Raw genomic sequence first — 16,354 nt, 5'->3', positions numbered from 1 at the left:
CCAAGCCTCCTCACTTCCTGGCACAGCGACCTCCACCCTCGCAGGCCAAGCTGCCCAAACTTTCCTCCCTTCACCTCAATATCCAGTGTCCCCTTCATTTTGTCCAGATCTTTTCACTACTCCCCAAGTTCCCCGTCCCCTCTCCCTTCTCCTTTGTTGTTCCCCTTTATCTACGCTCTTCCTCGCCACCCCCTCCCATGGCGCCCAGGCTCGCCCTTCCCTTGCACTCCTCTCTCTGATATCCCCTCTTAGTGCTTTTCTCTGCAGCCCCCTCCTCCAGCACCCACCCCTCCTTTCCTTCCCTCCACCATCCTCTCCTCCAGCGTCGCTTCCTTCGGCAACCTCCCCTTCTCCACACTCTCCCCAGAACGCCCCTCCCAGCACCCACCCTCTCCTTTCCTCCCCGCGCCATCCCCCGGGGCACACGAGGGGGAACCCCGGCTGCAGGCGTGGACCCAGCGCAGGCGCACAGCCACCCGGCTTCCCCAAGGCCTCCGCCGCCGCCCTCGCAATGCGCCCCGCGCGCCGGGTTTCCAAGGCGACGGCGGGGGCCGGAGCGGAAACCTCGGGAAGACCCCGCTCTAGCTCCCTCTGCCACCTCCTAGGCAAACCCCACTCCGGTTCGAGCCGGTTTCCCCGCCCCACCCCCAGTGCGCACTGCTGTTCGTGAGGATTCCCCAGCCCTCAGGGTGAGTGGGGGAAGGGTTGGGTGGGAGTCGACGCATGCGTACTAGGCGCGGCTTTTCCTCCCTCTGCTGGCGCGCGACGGGAAAGCCCGGGCGCTAGAAGCGAGCGGCCCGGCGCAGGCGCCGTACGCTCCCTGCAGCTCCGTGGCCCCTCCTGGTCGTCGTGGCAACGCGCGCGGCTGAGATGGAAGCGCACGGAACTCCCCTCTACCCCCCTTTCTGCACACTGCGGCGGAGCGGGGGATTCCCTACAGCCAGCGCGCACGCGCGGGCCCGGGATTCCGGAGGGATGGGCGGGGCCAGAGCTAGAAGGGGCTTTTCTGTACGTGGGAATCAATGTTTTCGCTTCGTTTTTATGTCTCAAGGCTCAGGGCGGTCCTCTCAGCTCCAGATATAGGTTTTATCTTCACTCTGGTCCCTTCCCGTCCGTCTGAATGTGGTAGAGCGTATCTCTGATACGGTCCCCACGCTGCCCACCCACCTGCCGTGGCTCCCCCTGGCCCTGGGATGAAACCTCACTCTTCAGCCTGGCGTCCGAGGCCCTCCACGGCCGGCTGGGGATGACCCTCCCGTCAGCTTCTTCTCTTGAGTTATTCACCATTGGTCCCCAATATTCCCTTATGCCCGGCAAAAAAGACCCCAGTATGGTCGTGTGTGGGGCTCCTTTCCAAGCCCTTCTTCATGGACGTACCTTCCCAGACGCCATTTCACTGATTCTGGAGGTAGCCTAGGAATGGGCATCGATTTTAGTTCAGTTTTATAGAGGAGGAAACTGAGGCTTAGATCATTCAGGCTCTTGCCTAAGGCCTCAGAAGAGGCAGAGAAGAGATTGAACCCAGACCTCCGTTTGTGGAAAGCTATTTGGGTTGCTCCACTAGTTTTCTGACTTCACTAGTCTTCTCCACCTTCAGCCCCATTTCTGGGCCCCCTCATCACCCCTGCTGCCTTCCTGGCTATGGTAGGAAGGTTATGGAGGCTTCCTATGTGACACAAGCAGGCGATTTAGTTTTCCTGTCTATAATATAAAGAGGATCTATATCTCACAGTGGCTGTCCCCAGGGTTTAGTGAGATGCCGCTGCCACATGCTTGGCCCAGGCCTAGCATCCAATGGGTGCTTCTCACAGCTGGCCAGTGCTTTCTTCCCTTACATCCTCCTGTGGGGACTCTGCTGGTTGATGACCTAGGCAGGGTGCCTTATCTTCGTCTCACTTCTAATCCTCACCGAGACTTCCTGGTTTTCCTCAACATCCCACATACCCTCTGCTCATTGTTTCAGGGTGGCTCCTAGGGGACTTCCAAACTAAGCCAGTGCTCAATATATGCTGGTAGTTTTTATATTAACTATCATTGTTTCAGGCACCCTCCACAGACACTGTACCCCACTCCCACCCGCCTTGAACAGAAGGGGTTGTGATTTCCAGGCCTTTACACATGGAGTTTTCCATTTCTCACTTGTGTGTGTGAAGAACTTTTTTTCCCCCACAATTATACTCATTTCTTAATAGTTTGAAGAATTCTTACGTATCTTTTTTTCTTTTTTTTGAGACTTTCACTTTGTCACACTTGGTAGAATGCTGTGGCATCATAGCTCACTGTAACCTCAAACTCTTGGGCTCAAATGATTCTCTTGCCTCAGCTTCCCAAGTAGCCAGGACTACAGGTGCCTGCCCACAATCCCTGACTATTTTTAGAGATGGGGTCTTGTTCTTGCTCAGGCTGGTCTTGAACCTGTGAGCTCAGACAATCCACCTCCCTCCGTCTCCCACAATGCTGGGATTACAGGTGAGCCACCAAGCCTGGCCTTAACTTTTATGTATCCTTTAAGCCCCCTCTCCCGGAAGGCTTTCTACTTCCCACCTCTGGACAGAGAGACCTGGCCTGCTCCCCTTCCCTCCCCAGCCCTAACCCTGTGAAGTTGGAGACATCTGGGGTGGGGAGACCCACATCTGAGGCTTGAGAATGGGGAGAGTAGTGCAGAGGAGCCAATAGGGCAAAGGCCCTAGGAGGAATGAATAAACCTGCTTTCCTGGTTGAGTAAGGAGGTGGTGATATGGTAAATGCTTCAACCCTATCTTTGTGCCTCAATCTTCCCTTATGTCATGGATGACTAAGGGGCTGTCCAAGGCCTGGTACACAGCAGGCATTCAACATACACCTTTTCCTTTCCTTACTGTCCATTTCCAGTACCCTCTGCTCCCAAGACTAACAGGTAAGTGCTGCAACCCCCAGGAGTACCTCCTACCCCTGCCAGCCCTCATAGGCCAGGGATATTACCTAGATTGATGATGCCTTTCAAAGCCCTGTGACCCAACCAGTTTGCTCACCTGACAAGAGCCCCACTGGCCTATCTCCCAACTGCTGTTCCTTTGTTCCTCAGGGCAGGCTAAACTCTAGGAAGCCAGAACCAGACTGAATCCCACCCTGCCCTTCCCAGATATGCAGTCTCCAATAGGACCGGCGTTCTCACCTGCTCCTTCCAGCCTCCAGGCTTTTGCCTGCCTACTGCCTTCCTCTTCCCTGAGATGAAATCTGGCTCATTCCCTACTAAGGAAGAAATCCGGCCCAGATGCCTCCCCTGAAGGAATAACAGCAGAGCAACTGGCATTTCCTGACTGCAACCACAGCATGACCCCTGGTCAGTGCTGGGCTGACTCTGGAGTCATAGGAGCCCAATGACTTGCTTCCAGCTCTTCTGTGGCTCTGCCTCTTATGTGCAGCCAGTCCTCCACCTCTCTGAGCCACCTCCTTGCAGCAGCCCTGAAAAGACTGCACAGAAGAATGGGTGATTCAAGTCTCACTAGACAACTGGCACAATCAAGAAGGGGGTGCTGGCAGGAGCACTGTTGGGGGCCCTTGTCTTTTCCAGCTGTGGTCCTAGAGTGATTCACAGCAGATACCCAAAGACATCCGTAGCCCAATGATTCCTCCTTCCTCTGGCCTCCCTCTCCCTACCCACTTAGGGTTCATGTGCACACAGGGCTTCACTGCAGCCTTGCTGACTGCCTTTATTGGGCACTCAGCCCCGGGGCTCTACACACATGTGCGGGGGTGGGTGGGTGGGAATGGGAGAGATAAGGGTGTTACTAAGAGCAGGGATCTTCTGGCGGAAACGGGGTGGCTGGTGATGGCACTGCACGTAGCCCTGGGGATAGACGCCTAGGCCCCTGGACCTCTCTGTAATCCTTGGAGCTGACCCAGCAGGAGGGTGTGCAGAGTCACGACCTAGACTGCCCATAAGATGGCTCCCCCAGTTCTGGGCTCACTTGGGGGCATTGAAGGGCATGGTTCGCTGGTTCATAGGGTTGTCGGGGGAGCGCAGCCACTCCTTCTTGAGTAGCTGTTTCAGTTGCGACAGCCGCATGTTGGGGTTCTCCTCTTTGAGCCGTGGTAGCTGTGCTTCCTCAAAGGCAGTGAAGGCAGCGCGCATGCGTCGCTCTGGGTGCCGGTCACCAGCCTCCTCAGAGACGCTGCGGGTGGACAGGGGTGTCAAAGCCCCCTGGGCGCGGCCCCGCCCCCGTAGGTACAAGACCTGCCCCTAGGGTCCAGGCCCTGCCCTGTTACCTGAGTACTGCGATGGCGTCCTCGATGGTGCGCGCCTCCACGCTGCCCTCCTCCAGCACACGGCGGTTCACATTTTCCTCCAATGGCACCTCCAAATGGCTCTTGGCTTTCTCAGCTGGGTGGGTGGGTGACAGATACATACACAGTGGCAGAGAAAGATTAGCAGAGATGCACAGTTCCAGAGATGAAAGAGACAGAGGTGGAAGGAGAAGGGATCTGGGAGGAATAGAAGTGCAACTTGAACAGGGAAACCCTCCCAGGAGCAGTTAGTGGGTCCTGCCCTTTAGTGCCTAGCCCACCTGCACACAGGCCTGGGCTAGGGAAACATAGCCAGGCCTGCCAGGACAGAGGCTGCCTACCTACCCACCCAGGCTTTCACCGTGGAGAGCCCAGGCAACTTCTCTGGGGGCCAGGAGGGGGCTGTAGACTAAAGTCCATATTCGAGGCCTGCTCCACCTCTCCAGTGGCCAAAAGGGCACCCGAGAGAGAGATGCAGCCCCACCTGGGTCGGGGGCCTCCTTGTGCTGATGGTCACGGCGCAGCGTGTCCTCAATCTGAGCACGGGTGACCTTGCTGGGCGCAACCACCCGGGCGGCCTTGCCACCCTTGAGCTTTGAGTCTTCTTCTTCCAGCAGGCGCTGTGTCTCCTTCTTGCGTTCCAGCTGATCCAGGCGCCGCTTCTCCTTTTCTTCCTGCAGAGACCGGCAGTCAGGCTGAGGACCTAACTCTACTTAGCAGCATGTTTCTGGCTGGGTCTCTGTTTTCACCTCAGCCAACACAGAATGAGGCCCTGCTGTGTGCTAGACCATGTGCTGGGTGCAGGGGACACAGGAGTAAGATCTGTACAGGTCTTGCCTGTGGGGCCTCCCATCATACATGAGAATGGGGACCATATGAAAACCTTGGCCAGTGTAGAAGGGTGGCACTGAAGGAGAAGTGATGCACCTAGGCTTTAGGAGGGCAGGCCAGGGGAAACACTGGGGGATAGGAGAGTCCTTGGTGGACAGTGCAGTAGTGCAAAGGCCCTGAGGCAGGAACCACTTGGCTGGATGAGGGGACATCTCGCCTATGGGGACTTGGCCTTCACCACTGGCCTCCACCTATCCCAGAGGGCAGAGCAAGGTTTTAGTTTATTCATGATGCTGCTACAGGTTCACAACAGTCCCTTGCCTCCTGCCTGGCACCCATCCTCAGAATCCCCTGCCCCTTGGGCACTTCCACCTGCCTACAACTCTGTCATCTCCCTCCTTTGCCTGAGAGCTCCCCTGGTGTGGTCCCCACACATGTAGTACCTCCAGGGATACTACCTGGGCAGCTCCAAACAGGCTTGATGGAACTAAGTCCCAGAAGAGGGGTTGACATGTCTAAGGACACCCTCTGGGCCTCTGGCCCCATGTCCACCAGCACAATAGGAAAGTTGGAAAAAGGTTAAAGTCAAGGGTATTTGAGTGCAGCTACTGGGCAGCACCTCAGGCAGGGCCATCGTACTCTGAGCCTCAGAGGGAGTGTTCTCTTGAGGCTCTGGGACCTATGAATATCACATGCACTCTCTGTACTCATCTGCATCCAACAGGCCTCACGGTAGGCTGTTCCTCTACCTGGCGTGCCCTCACTGGCCTCCGACCCTAGTGAACACCAGCTCCTCCTAGCTCCCTACCCCAACCTGCCCCTATATTGCAGGGCTCTTTCCAACACTGTGAAAATCCCCATTTTCTAAGATCTCTGATTATGTTATTGTCCCAGGGGCAGAGGCCCTGTACTGAGTTGCATGGCTGCTTTCTGCTGAACAGAGCCAGCCATCTCTCCCTCAGCAAGGGAGACCCAGGAGGGCAGTGACCTGTTGGGCTGTGTTGCCCTGTGTCCCCAGCCCTGCAAATGCCCAGCATCCAGCACTCAGTAGATGCTAGGCAAAAATGTGTGAGTAAATGAATAAGTTCCAGAAGCTCCAATAACTCTGGAAGGACATGGAGCATGCAGCCATTGTATTAGGGATTAAAAAGAGAGCACAAGCATTTCTATCTGATGTTCATCAAAATTGTTTTTAAAAAGTCACTTGAGGCTCTTAAAAAAGGGCAATTAGCAATTGGCATCATCTGGCAATAGGCAAAGGATGAATCCACTTGGTGGAATATTCCAGAACCACTGGAAATGAGCCACATAAATAATTGAGATGGAATCTAGAGAGTCACCGGTCAGGTGCTCATCACAGAGTTGCTTAATATGGAACAAGTGGAGATGAAATGCGACAGCCTGGGGCTAATCTGAGGTCAAGAGAAATGTGTCTTTGGGACATTTTGCCAAGGGCACAGGCCTTGTCATGTAGGGTGAGAAAAGCCGTTGGCATCATGTTGGGGTGTGTGTGTGTGTGTATATATATATATATTTTTTTTAGTAGTTTGGAGCAGGACCAAGTATGGATTTCTTCTTATTTTTATTTTCCATAAAACAATATATTTTAAAGGTGTTTGTTATGTTAGGGAAAAAAAGGGACCAGGTGAGCTTCAGAGAGGCCTGGTAACATGCCAGTGGACAGGAGGAAAGAGATAAAACCCAGAAAATGGCATAATAGTGAAAAACCAAGGGCAGTCTGAGCGAGACACCACACAAAAAGCAGACATACCAATGAGTCAAGTTCACTTAAAGTTCAAGAGCAATGTCAAGGTCTGGTGTTTAAAATCAGGAGAGGCATTGCTGGGGGAAGGGAGATGCAGGTAAGGTCATGAGGAAGTTCCCAAGAACTGAGAATTTCTATTTTTTTTTTTTCTTTTTTCAGAGACAGTTTCACTTTGTCGCCCTCGGTAGAGTGCTGTGGGGTCAGGGCTCACAGCAACCTCCATCTCTTGGGCTTAGGCGATTCTCTTGCCTCAGCCTCTCGAGTAACTGGGACTACAGGCGCCCACCACAATGTCCGGCTATTTTTTTGTTGCAGTTTGGCTGGGGCTGGGTTTGAACCCGCCACCACACTCGTTATATGGGGGAAGCGCCCTACTCATTGAGCCACAGGCGCTGTCCAAGAACTGAGAATTTCTAACAGCAGGAGTTGGTGAATTACAGCCCCTGCTTGTTTTGGTAAAATTTTATGTAAACACAGTCACAACCATTTGTGAATTTATTGTCAATGGTCACCTCTGTGCTACAATGATAGAGCCTGGCAGCCTCCCATGTGGCCCCTAAGTGAAGCCTAAGTTATTTACCATCTGGCTCCTACAGCCTATCCAATCTCTGCTCTGTATCATCTTCCAGGTGCATGTGGCACAGATATGCTGACAGGTACCTATTCCTGACCTATATGCCTAAGACAAGTACACTTTGTCAACTCTTCATCAAACCTTATAACAAACAAGGTGCCACCCTGGCTCCAGCCCTCCTCACAGCCATATGATCTGAGCTTTCTGTCTTCATTGCCTGTTTCCTCATCCAGAGGAGGGAGACACCCCAATGCCCAAGATGCAGGCTATTAGGAGGGCTAGACCAGTGCTCCAGAAACTCCATCAAAAGGTCTGTGGCAGTTCTAGCTGGACACTGGGTCTTTGGCAGATGTTTTTCTTTTTGGGTTTTCAACTTTCCTACAGTGTCAAAATTTTGAGAATCAAAAAAATAAAGTTCTCTATGGACTCAATGCAGCAGGGGGAATGGAGGGGAACACAGAGGGGGAACCACTGACATTCACGGTTCCTAAAGCAAGGCAGGATTCAGCTCTGCACATAAAGATGATGGGAAAAAGCTCGGCACCTATGGCTCAAGTGGCTAAGGTGCCAGCCACAAAGACCTGAGCTGGCAGGTTCAAATCCAGCGGCAACCAAAAAATAGTTCGAATCCCAGCTGCAACCAAAAAATAGCTGGGCGTTGTGGCAGGCACCTGTAGTCCCAGCTACTTGGGAGGCTGAGGCAGAAGAATCGCTTGAGCCCAGGAGTTGGAAGTTGCTGGGAGCTGTGATGCCAAGGCACTCTACCCAGGGCAACAGCTTGAAGCTCTGTCTCAAAAAAAAAAAGATGATGGGAAAAACAGGTGGAAGTGCTCAGGTGCCCCACCAACTGGACAGCTGTCAGGACCTAGGGACCCCTAGGCTGGGGCAGGAGCGTCTCACCTGCTCAGGGCAGAGACCAGGAGCTGTGTCTAAGATGGCTCGTTGGCGCCACCTACTGCACCAAACAGGTCAGCAGCAGCCCAGAACCACTTGGGAGACGCGAATCAAAGTAGCACAAGCTTCCTGCTTGGTCGTGGGCTTTTTTTTTTTTTTGAGACAGAGTTTCACTTTGTCATTCCTCGGTAGGATGCCATGGCGTCACAGCTCACGGCAACCTCAAAACTCTTAAAAAGTGATTCTCTTCCCTCAGCCTCCATGTAGTTGGGACTACAGGCGCCCACCACAATGCCTGGCTATTTTTAGAAACGGGGTCTCAGGCTCGGCGCCCATAGCACAGTGGTTACAGTGCTAGCCACATACACTGGGGCTGGCGGATTGGAACCCAGCCTGGGCCAGCTAAAACAACAATGACATCTGCAACAAAAATAGCCAGGGGTTGTGTTGGGCGCCTGTATCGCAGCTACTTGGGAGGCTAAGGCAAGAGAATCTCTTAAGCCCAAGAGTTTGTGGTTGCTGTGAGCTGTGACGCCATAGCACTCTACCAAGGGTGACATGGGGGACTCTGTCTAAAAAAAAAAAGAAAGGAAGAAACAAGGTCTCGCTCTGGCTCAGGCTGGTCTTGTGAGCTCAGGTGATCACCTGCCTCGGCCTCCTAGAATGCTAGGATTACAGGTGTGAGCCACTGGGCCCAGCCCTGGTCCTGGGCTTTTGTATTTTTATAAACACCTGGAGGAGCCTGTGGACCCAGGGTCAGCAGATCAATAGGCTGGAAATGAAGGAATCATGGTGTTTCTCAGCCTCTACACTACTGCTATACAAAGCTGGCTCATTTTCTGCTGTGGAAGTATCACACTGTGGGGTGTTGAGCAGATCCCCTGTCCTCCACCCACTAGATGCCAGCAATGTCACTGGCCACCCCCCACCCCCCCGCACCAAGTTGTGACAACCAAACATGTCTCCAAATATTGCCAAGTGTCCCCTGGGAGGAGAATTACTTCCAGGCAAGAAAGACCAGTCGAGCCCAACCCTGGCATTGCTTGATGGAGAGAGACAAACCTATAGCAGTAACTCCCTCACTGCTCCCCAAACAAACCAAGTCCTTGCCACCCCAGGGCCTTTGCACAAACTGCTTCTTCTGCCTCAGCCTCCTTCCTCCACCTCCAATGTCTTTGGCCTTTCACATGAAAGCTCCACAGGGCTGTAGGCTTTGCTACAGGGCATATAGACCAGGGAAGTCGGGCCATACTGACCTTGCGCTGTTCCTTCCTCATGACGTGTTTGTCGTCGTCCTTCCAGTAGGCATCCTCCAGCTCCTTTTGCTTCCTGGCATCAGCTGCTGCCTTGGCCTCTGCCCTCCTTGCCCGGGCTGCTGCCGACTTGGTGTTTTCGCCCTGGAACTTCTTGGGCATCCCTCAGCAGGCTGTGGGAAAAGGACAGGGACCAGGAAGTGGGGACCAGTGTGACCCTGGGCACCCCTACATTCACATCTGGGCAGCCAGGACCCTTTGGGGGCTCATTGATCTTGCCTGTATTAAATGAGGGCCTTGAACTTAGTGTTTCCTCTCTCCTTTAATTTTTTTTTTTTTTAGACTAGGTCTCAATCTATTGTTCCAGCTCAAGTACAGTGGCATCATCATGCCACTCCTGGGCTCCAGTGATCTTCCTTCCTCAGCCCCCTGAGCAACTGGGAATACAGGTGCATGCCACCATGCCTGACTGTTTCTTTTCTATTTTTAGTAGAGATGGGAGGCTGAGCAGAGGCTAAGCTTGCTCTTGCTCAAGCTTTTAACATTTTATTAAGGTGAAATATACATGACACAAATGTACCATTTAAATGTGTACAATTTGGTGTACCACCTCCATCTAGTCCCAGAACATTGTCATCACCCCCAAAGGAGATCCCATCCCCATTAGCAGTCACTCCCTATTCCCCCTTTCCCCAGCCCCTGGCAGCCATTAATCCACTTCCTATCTCTGTGGATTTGTCTGTTTTAGACATCTGACATCAATGGAATCATATACTATGTGGCCTTTTATGACTGGTGTCTTTCACTCAGCATCATATTTTGAGGTTCATCCACATTATGGCAGGCATCAGTGTTTCGTTCCTTTTTATGGCTGAATAACATTCCACTACATACATAATATGGCACATTTTGTTTATCCATTTGTCCATGGATGGAAATCTGGGTTGTTTCCATTTACTTGCTCTTACAAGTCATGCTGCTATGGACCCTGTTTGGCAGTCTGTGGAGGCTCTCCCGCTCTGCCCCTCAAGGTGCCTCAGTCCACAAGTTCCACAGATCTGTGGCCATGTATCCCTCACCCTGGGTGACCAGCTGCCATGAACTTCCCTGAAAGGCCAGTTGGACAGCAGGGAGATGTTACAACAAACATAAAGCCACCGTGGTAGACACAAATGGCAGATGCCAATGTCCCCACCTGCCAACCTTCCCATGTCTGGCTCTCAGCAGAGCACTTCACATGGGGGTCAACTCAACTGAATTCCTCCAAAGTCATAAATGTGGGGGCTGTCATTATTCCCATTCTAAGGAGGGGCAGCCTAGGTGCCTGCCCATGTCACATGAGGCTGAGCCTAAGGTCTCAACTCCAAAGCCTGCTTTTCAGGTGCAGGAAGGCAGGCTATGTGGTTGAGAAATTAAGAGTGCCAGGCTGAGCAGAGGCTAAGAGACATTATGATTCCCCAGCTTCTCCAGTGTTTATAAAAATACAAAAGCCCTGGGCGGCGCCTGTGGCTCAACGGAGTAGGGTGCCGACCCCATATGCTGGAGGTGGAGGGTTCAAACTCAACCCAGGCCAAAACCTGCAAAAAAAAAAAACGAAAGCCTAGTATCACACCTGTAATCCTAGTACTCTGGGAGGCTGAGGCAGGTGGATTGCCTGAGCTCACAGGTTCGAGACCAGCCTGAGTTAGAGGAGGGAGACCTTGTCTCTAAAAATAGCCAGGCACTGTGGCAGGCATCTGTAGTCCCAGCTACCGGGAGGCTGAGGCAAGAGAATCACTTGAGCCCAAGAATTTGAGGTTGCTGTGAGCTATGATGCCATGGCATTCTACTGAGAGCGACAAAGTGAGACTCTGTCTCAAAAATAAAAAAGAGTGCCAACTCGGGCGGCACCTATGGCTCAAAGGGGTAGGGCACTGGCCCCGTATGCCGGAGGTGACGGGTTCAAACCCAGCCCTGGCTAAAAACCGCAAAAATAAATAAATAAATAAATAAAATAAAAAGACTGTTATAAAAAAAAAAGAGTGCCAACTCAAGCTGCCCATGCTGTGCAGTCCAAAGAATGTGACTGCAGCATTCTGGGCCTCAGTTTTTCTCATCTGGAGAACGGGCTGATATTCCTGTCTTCTGAATCATTCTCTGCCACCCACCCACCCCCCCAAACTTCTCCAGTTCTGTCCTTTGCTAAACCTTGGAGAAATAGGCCCAGAATCCAAGAACGAAGAGAAAAGCATATAGGGGCCATCCTGCCCAGGATCTCCAGGCAAATCCCCACCCCAACCTCCTAGCTGTGTGACTTGTGGGGGTAGGTTCCCATCTCTGAGCTCCACCAGAAATCCCATCTGCTGGTTTGCAGCATTTGTGCAAAGTCCTTTTCAAACAGCATCTTAGTGCATTCTCACAACATTCCAGTAGGTGGCAGCAGAGCTGAGACAACACTGGGAGGACAAAGAGAATGCTGGGCAGAAAGCAGAGGACAGGCTAAAGCCCTGTGGCAGTTATGAGGCTACAAGCTACAAAACAGTACAGAGGCCACTGACGACGGAGTAGGTGACTGAGGGGAAGGGAGAGGCAGCTTTGAGCAGGGCATGAGTAGGTGACTGAGGGGAAGGGAGAGGCAGCTTTGAGCAGGGCATGAACACCTTCTCATTTAGATTGTTCCAAAGCCCCCACCTGCTGTGTGGGTTGATGAGGGGTTGAGGGTGGGAGCCCCACACTGAAAGAATTAAGATGGTGCAGTGGGCAGAGTGGAGGTTTGGAGTCAGACAAAGCTTAACAGTAACAATAACTGAAATTCTGACTGACACAATGTGCCAGGCCCATCCTAAACCATTTCACCCCTAGGCAGCATATAAGATGGGTACTTTCGTCCCCAGAAATGAGGGTCACTGTCCAGGTTTCAGATAAGAAAACTGAGGCTCTCCCCAACTAAACTTGTCCCTGCTCCCCTTCCTGTCCACCTCTCCTCACACTTCCCTGCTGCAGCCACAACTGCTCCCTTGCCATTTTTCAAATACACTTAGCAGGTTTCTACCCCAGGGCCTTTGCACTTGCTATGCTGTCCAGCAGGATACTCTTTGCTCTTCTTTTTACGTAGTTAACTTCTACTTATTTATTTTTTTGAGACAGTCTCACTTGCCCTGGGTAGAATTGCCATGGTGGCAGGCTAGCTCACAGCAACCTCAAACTCTTGGGCTCAAGTGATCCTCTTGCCTAAGCCTCCAGAGTAGCTGGGACTACAGGTACTGTTAACTCCTATTTAAATTGAGGGCCTAGCTCAGGTGTTGCTGCCTCCAGGAAGCCTTCCCTGATCATACAAACTTCTCTTTGAGGTGTTGGTATATTGCTATTTTATTATATTCATTTATACAATTATTTGACAAATGTTTGTCTTCCCCATCAGGATGGAAGTGAGAAGGTGGCTGTCTGCAAAGCAGAAAGAAAGTCCTCACAAGGGACTAAATCAACCAACACCTTGATGTTGGATTTCCCAACCTCTAATAAGTTTCTGCTGTTTAAGCCACCCAGCCTGTGGTATTTAGTTATGACAGCCCAAGCTGACTAATACAGACAATCCTTCTCTGTGTGTTAAACATTCACTCAAATACACATGCTATCATTTAACAAACATCTACTGGGCATCTTGCACGTGTGGGATGCTGGGAAAAGAGGTGAGGCAAATGAGCATCCAGTCTGCATGGGACTCCCAGACTAGCAAGAAGATACACAAGTAATAACAAGGGTCACAAAATGCTAACAGAGTTGTGATAGGGACACGCAGGGCGCTGAATAAGTCCAGAGGGGGCTTCTGACCCAGCCGGAGTCAAGGGGCTTCCCGGAGATCTCAGTCTGCAGTCATATGTAAGAGGCAGGGCTAGGAAAAGAGGTGATTTGTATTCCAGGATGATGGGAAAATGTGGGGGGCGTTAGAGCTGGGAGGCCCAGATCTGTGGGTCAGACAGAACTCTCTGTGGGTGGTAATAAGATGGACTCTGGGGATGACAGGATTCTGGAGTCTTGGCGGGGTCCAGGAAGTGGCTCAGGCTGGGCAAAAGGATACACTTAGGAGGGAATCAAGACGTATGCGATTGATCGAATGTGAAGGCAAGAGAATGGAGGATGAAGCGCACCACCACCTTCTCCAAGAATTCCTCCCGGCTGTCCCTCTAGGCTCCCCCCAGCCCTGATTCCCCTGCAAGAAGCCGAGGCATCCGCACTCAATTCTGTCACCCTCAAGACCGGAAGCTGCTCCAGGGCAGTGCCTGAAATACCAAGCTGTTCCTCTAGGCTTCAATTGTCTGGTCGGGAAATGGGCACAGCCCCCTCTCCCCACCTCGAGAGCGGTCGAGACCTGACATCAGGAGAGCCCCAGTATCCTAGCACCCCACCTCCTAAAGGATGGAACCAAGCTAAGCAGCCCCCGCCGGGCCCGTCCGCCCCCAAACCCGGGCTCCGCCCGCGCCGCGGTCGCTCCTACCTCCTTTCCCCAGCACCGGCTCGGTCGCGCCTCCGTGACGTTATCACAGGCCTTACGCGCTGAGCTTCTAGCGGCGCGCACCCATTTAGTGTCATGCTGTCGCCACTTTGGTAAAGGAAATACTAGCTGGGTTTGAGTTCCAAGCCAAGGTAATCAGCCATTTCTGTGTGTCTTTAAAAAGCGATAGTGCATATACTCCACTCCCTGCGTTCACTTTATATATTGACGAACAAGGAGGGGCAAGTAGAAACTAAAATCTAGTACACGGCCTTTATCAAGATGGCCATTGCCCGGATGAAAGATGTCGGCCACGACTTCACATGTGGTCTGGCGGAGTCAGCCAGGAGCTGTCCTGTCGCCAGGGCGCGCCCGAGGTTCATGCGGAGAGGTGTATAAGTTGCGCACTGAGGAATCAATAGCCCTTCGAAATCGCTTAGCTCTTTGAAACCGCTTTTGTGGTCCCAAGTCTCTGGTTCCCACCTGCGACGCTGGGGCGGGACAGGGGAGAGAAGCGAGAAGGGAACAAAGAAATTACACTCCACGCTGTGTAGGTTAGGAAACAGAGGCACAGAGAGACCGGGAATTGAATTTGGCAGAAATAAAACCGCGAGTAGGTTTAAATTCTTTCTCTTGGTTCTTCCGATCCCTCCTCCTGGATCGTTGAGCGCCCCCGCCTCACCCCGCGCGCAATATTATTTACTTTTGTTATTTTATTCAGCAATTAAATTCGGGGCGCCAATTTGTCTTAAGCACTTTTTCTTTATATTTTCTGCATTTCCTAAACTTTAGTGACCTCATTTGTAAAATAGATATTAGAGGTCTGAGAATAACACAGGGACTGCTGTGAGAAGAGAAGCAGCGAATGCATTTGGGAGCAATTCAGATAGGAGTTGACCACCGAGGCCTTAGCTGTTCTCCAGAAGGCAATACCAGCAACCCTTCTGGGACCTAAACCAGACAATGCGCATCTGTTCTAACACCTTCGGTGGATCCCTGTTTACCCCCCAGCTCTCCTGCCAAGTCCCCCACCTCATTTTCCTCTTCTTCCTCCTTTAGCGCTTAGCTCTGGCCACAACCAGCCCTCTTTATAAAATTGATGGAGGCAGCAGCCCAGGTACTCTGCCTAGGCTTTTCACATGGCCAACTTCCTCCTTTCCTTCAGGCGTTGGCCCCAAATATCCCTTCCTCAAAGAGACCCTCCTGGATACCACCCTGCCCCCAGGCAAAGTTGACTCCCCCATCTCCAGCCCTATGTTTTAATTTCCTTGTGACCATCAATTTGCCCTATCAGTTTGTTGACCTGTTTTTTTCTTGTCTTTCCTATGGCTGTGATGTCTGGCAGGTGAAGCTCACACACGTGGACTGACTATGGCCCAAAGACAGAGTTAAATGTAAGCTTGTATTGGAAGTGAGGAGTGAGATGAAGTTGCCAAAGACAACACGTTGTTATCCTTTCACTGTTAAGGTGCTAGACTTGTTGCACTTTCTCACATGTGACAAGACAGCCTCTTACCTCATATTGACATAATTTAGGATTGCAAGTGAAGCTCATCACTGCAAATTGAGTTCTACCACCTCCCAGACACCCCCTTTCAGGAGCGTGGTTCCCAAGGGTTCTTGGCTTCTATTGTTGTAACATTCCATATTTCTTAAATGCTGATGTTCTCTAAGTATTGAGATTCTACTGTCAGCCACAGATACAGTTCTCTGGTCTTCTAGGGCTGAAAGGTAGAAAATCACGAAAGATTATGATTGTAACCATGAGTTGGCCCAGTTTTGAAACTAGGTTATGGAGGTGCACAACCTGATCAAAGAGGACTTCTCAGAGGAGGTGGCATTTAAGTAGAGTTCAGAAGCTTGGAGAAGAGAACTGGGTAAAGAAAAAGCAGGAAGGGTATTCTGGGCAAAGGGAACAATGGGAGTGAGTGTAAAGTGAGAAGAAAAAGCCAGGCCCAATGTGGTGGCTCACTCCTGTAATCCCAACGATTTTGGGAGGCTGAGGTGAGAGGATCACTTAAAGCCAGGAGTTTGAGAACAGCCTGGGTTTAGAGAACCCATCTCTAAAAAAAAAAAAATAGAAAATTTAGCCAGGTGTGATGGAGCATACCTGTAGTCCCCACTACTCAAGAAGCTGAGGTGGGAGGATTGCTTGAGCCCAGCAGTGTGAAGTTGTAATGAGCTATGATGACCCTGGGGTAATCCACCCTGGGCTGCAGAGCAAGACCTTGTCACGAAATGTTACTGGATAAAGAGAATTCGGCTGCCTGTCAGTGTCAGCCAAATGCAGAGATGGGGAT

At 51.7% G+C, this 16,354-nt stretch overlaps 1 protein-coding gene across 1 annotated transcript; it reads right to left on the bottom strand.

Moving 5' to 3' along the window:
* Window positions 1–3,665: 3,665 nt before the first annotated feature.
* Window positions 3,666–14,198, bottom strand: CCDC124 (coiled-coil domain containing 124). Its single transcript, XM_053584845.1, has 5 exons — window positions 14,058–14,198; window positions 9,587–9,756; window positions 4,751–4,940; window positions 4,249–4,363; window positions 3,666–4,154 (listed from the first exon to the last, which is right to left on the bottom strand). The coding sequence occupies exons 2-5, from the start codon at window positions 9,743–9,745 to the stop codon at window positions 3,947–3,949; spliced, it is 672 nt and encodes a 223-aa protein (XP_053440820.1). The 5' UTR covers window positions 9,746–9,756; window positions 14,058–14,198; the 3' UTR covers window positions 3,666–3,946.
* Window positions 14,199–16,354: the final 2,156 nt, after the last annotated feature.

This window comes from Nycticebus coucang, chromosome 3 (genome assembly GCF_027406575.1).
Source record: "Nycticebus coucang isolate mNycCou1 chromosome 3, mNycCou1.pri, whole genome shotgun sequence".
NCBI lineage: Eukaryota > Metazoa > Chordata > Mammalia > Primates > Lorisidae > Nycticebus > Nycticebus coucang.
Note: the sequence above shows the minus strand (reverse complement) of the source record. Positions and strands in the feature narration are given on the sequence as shown.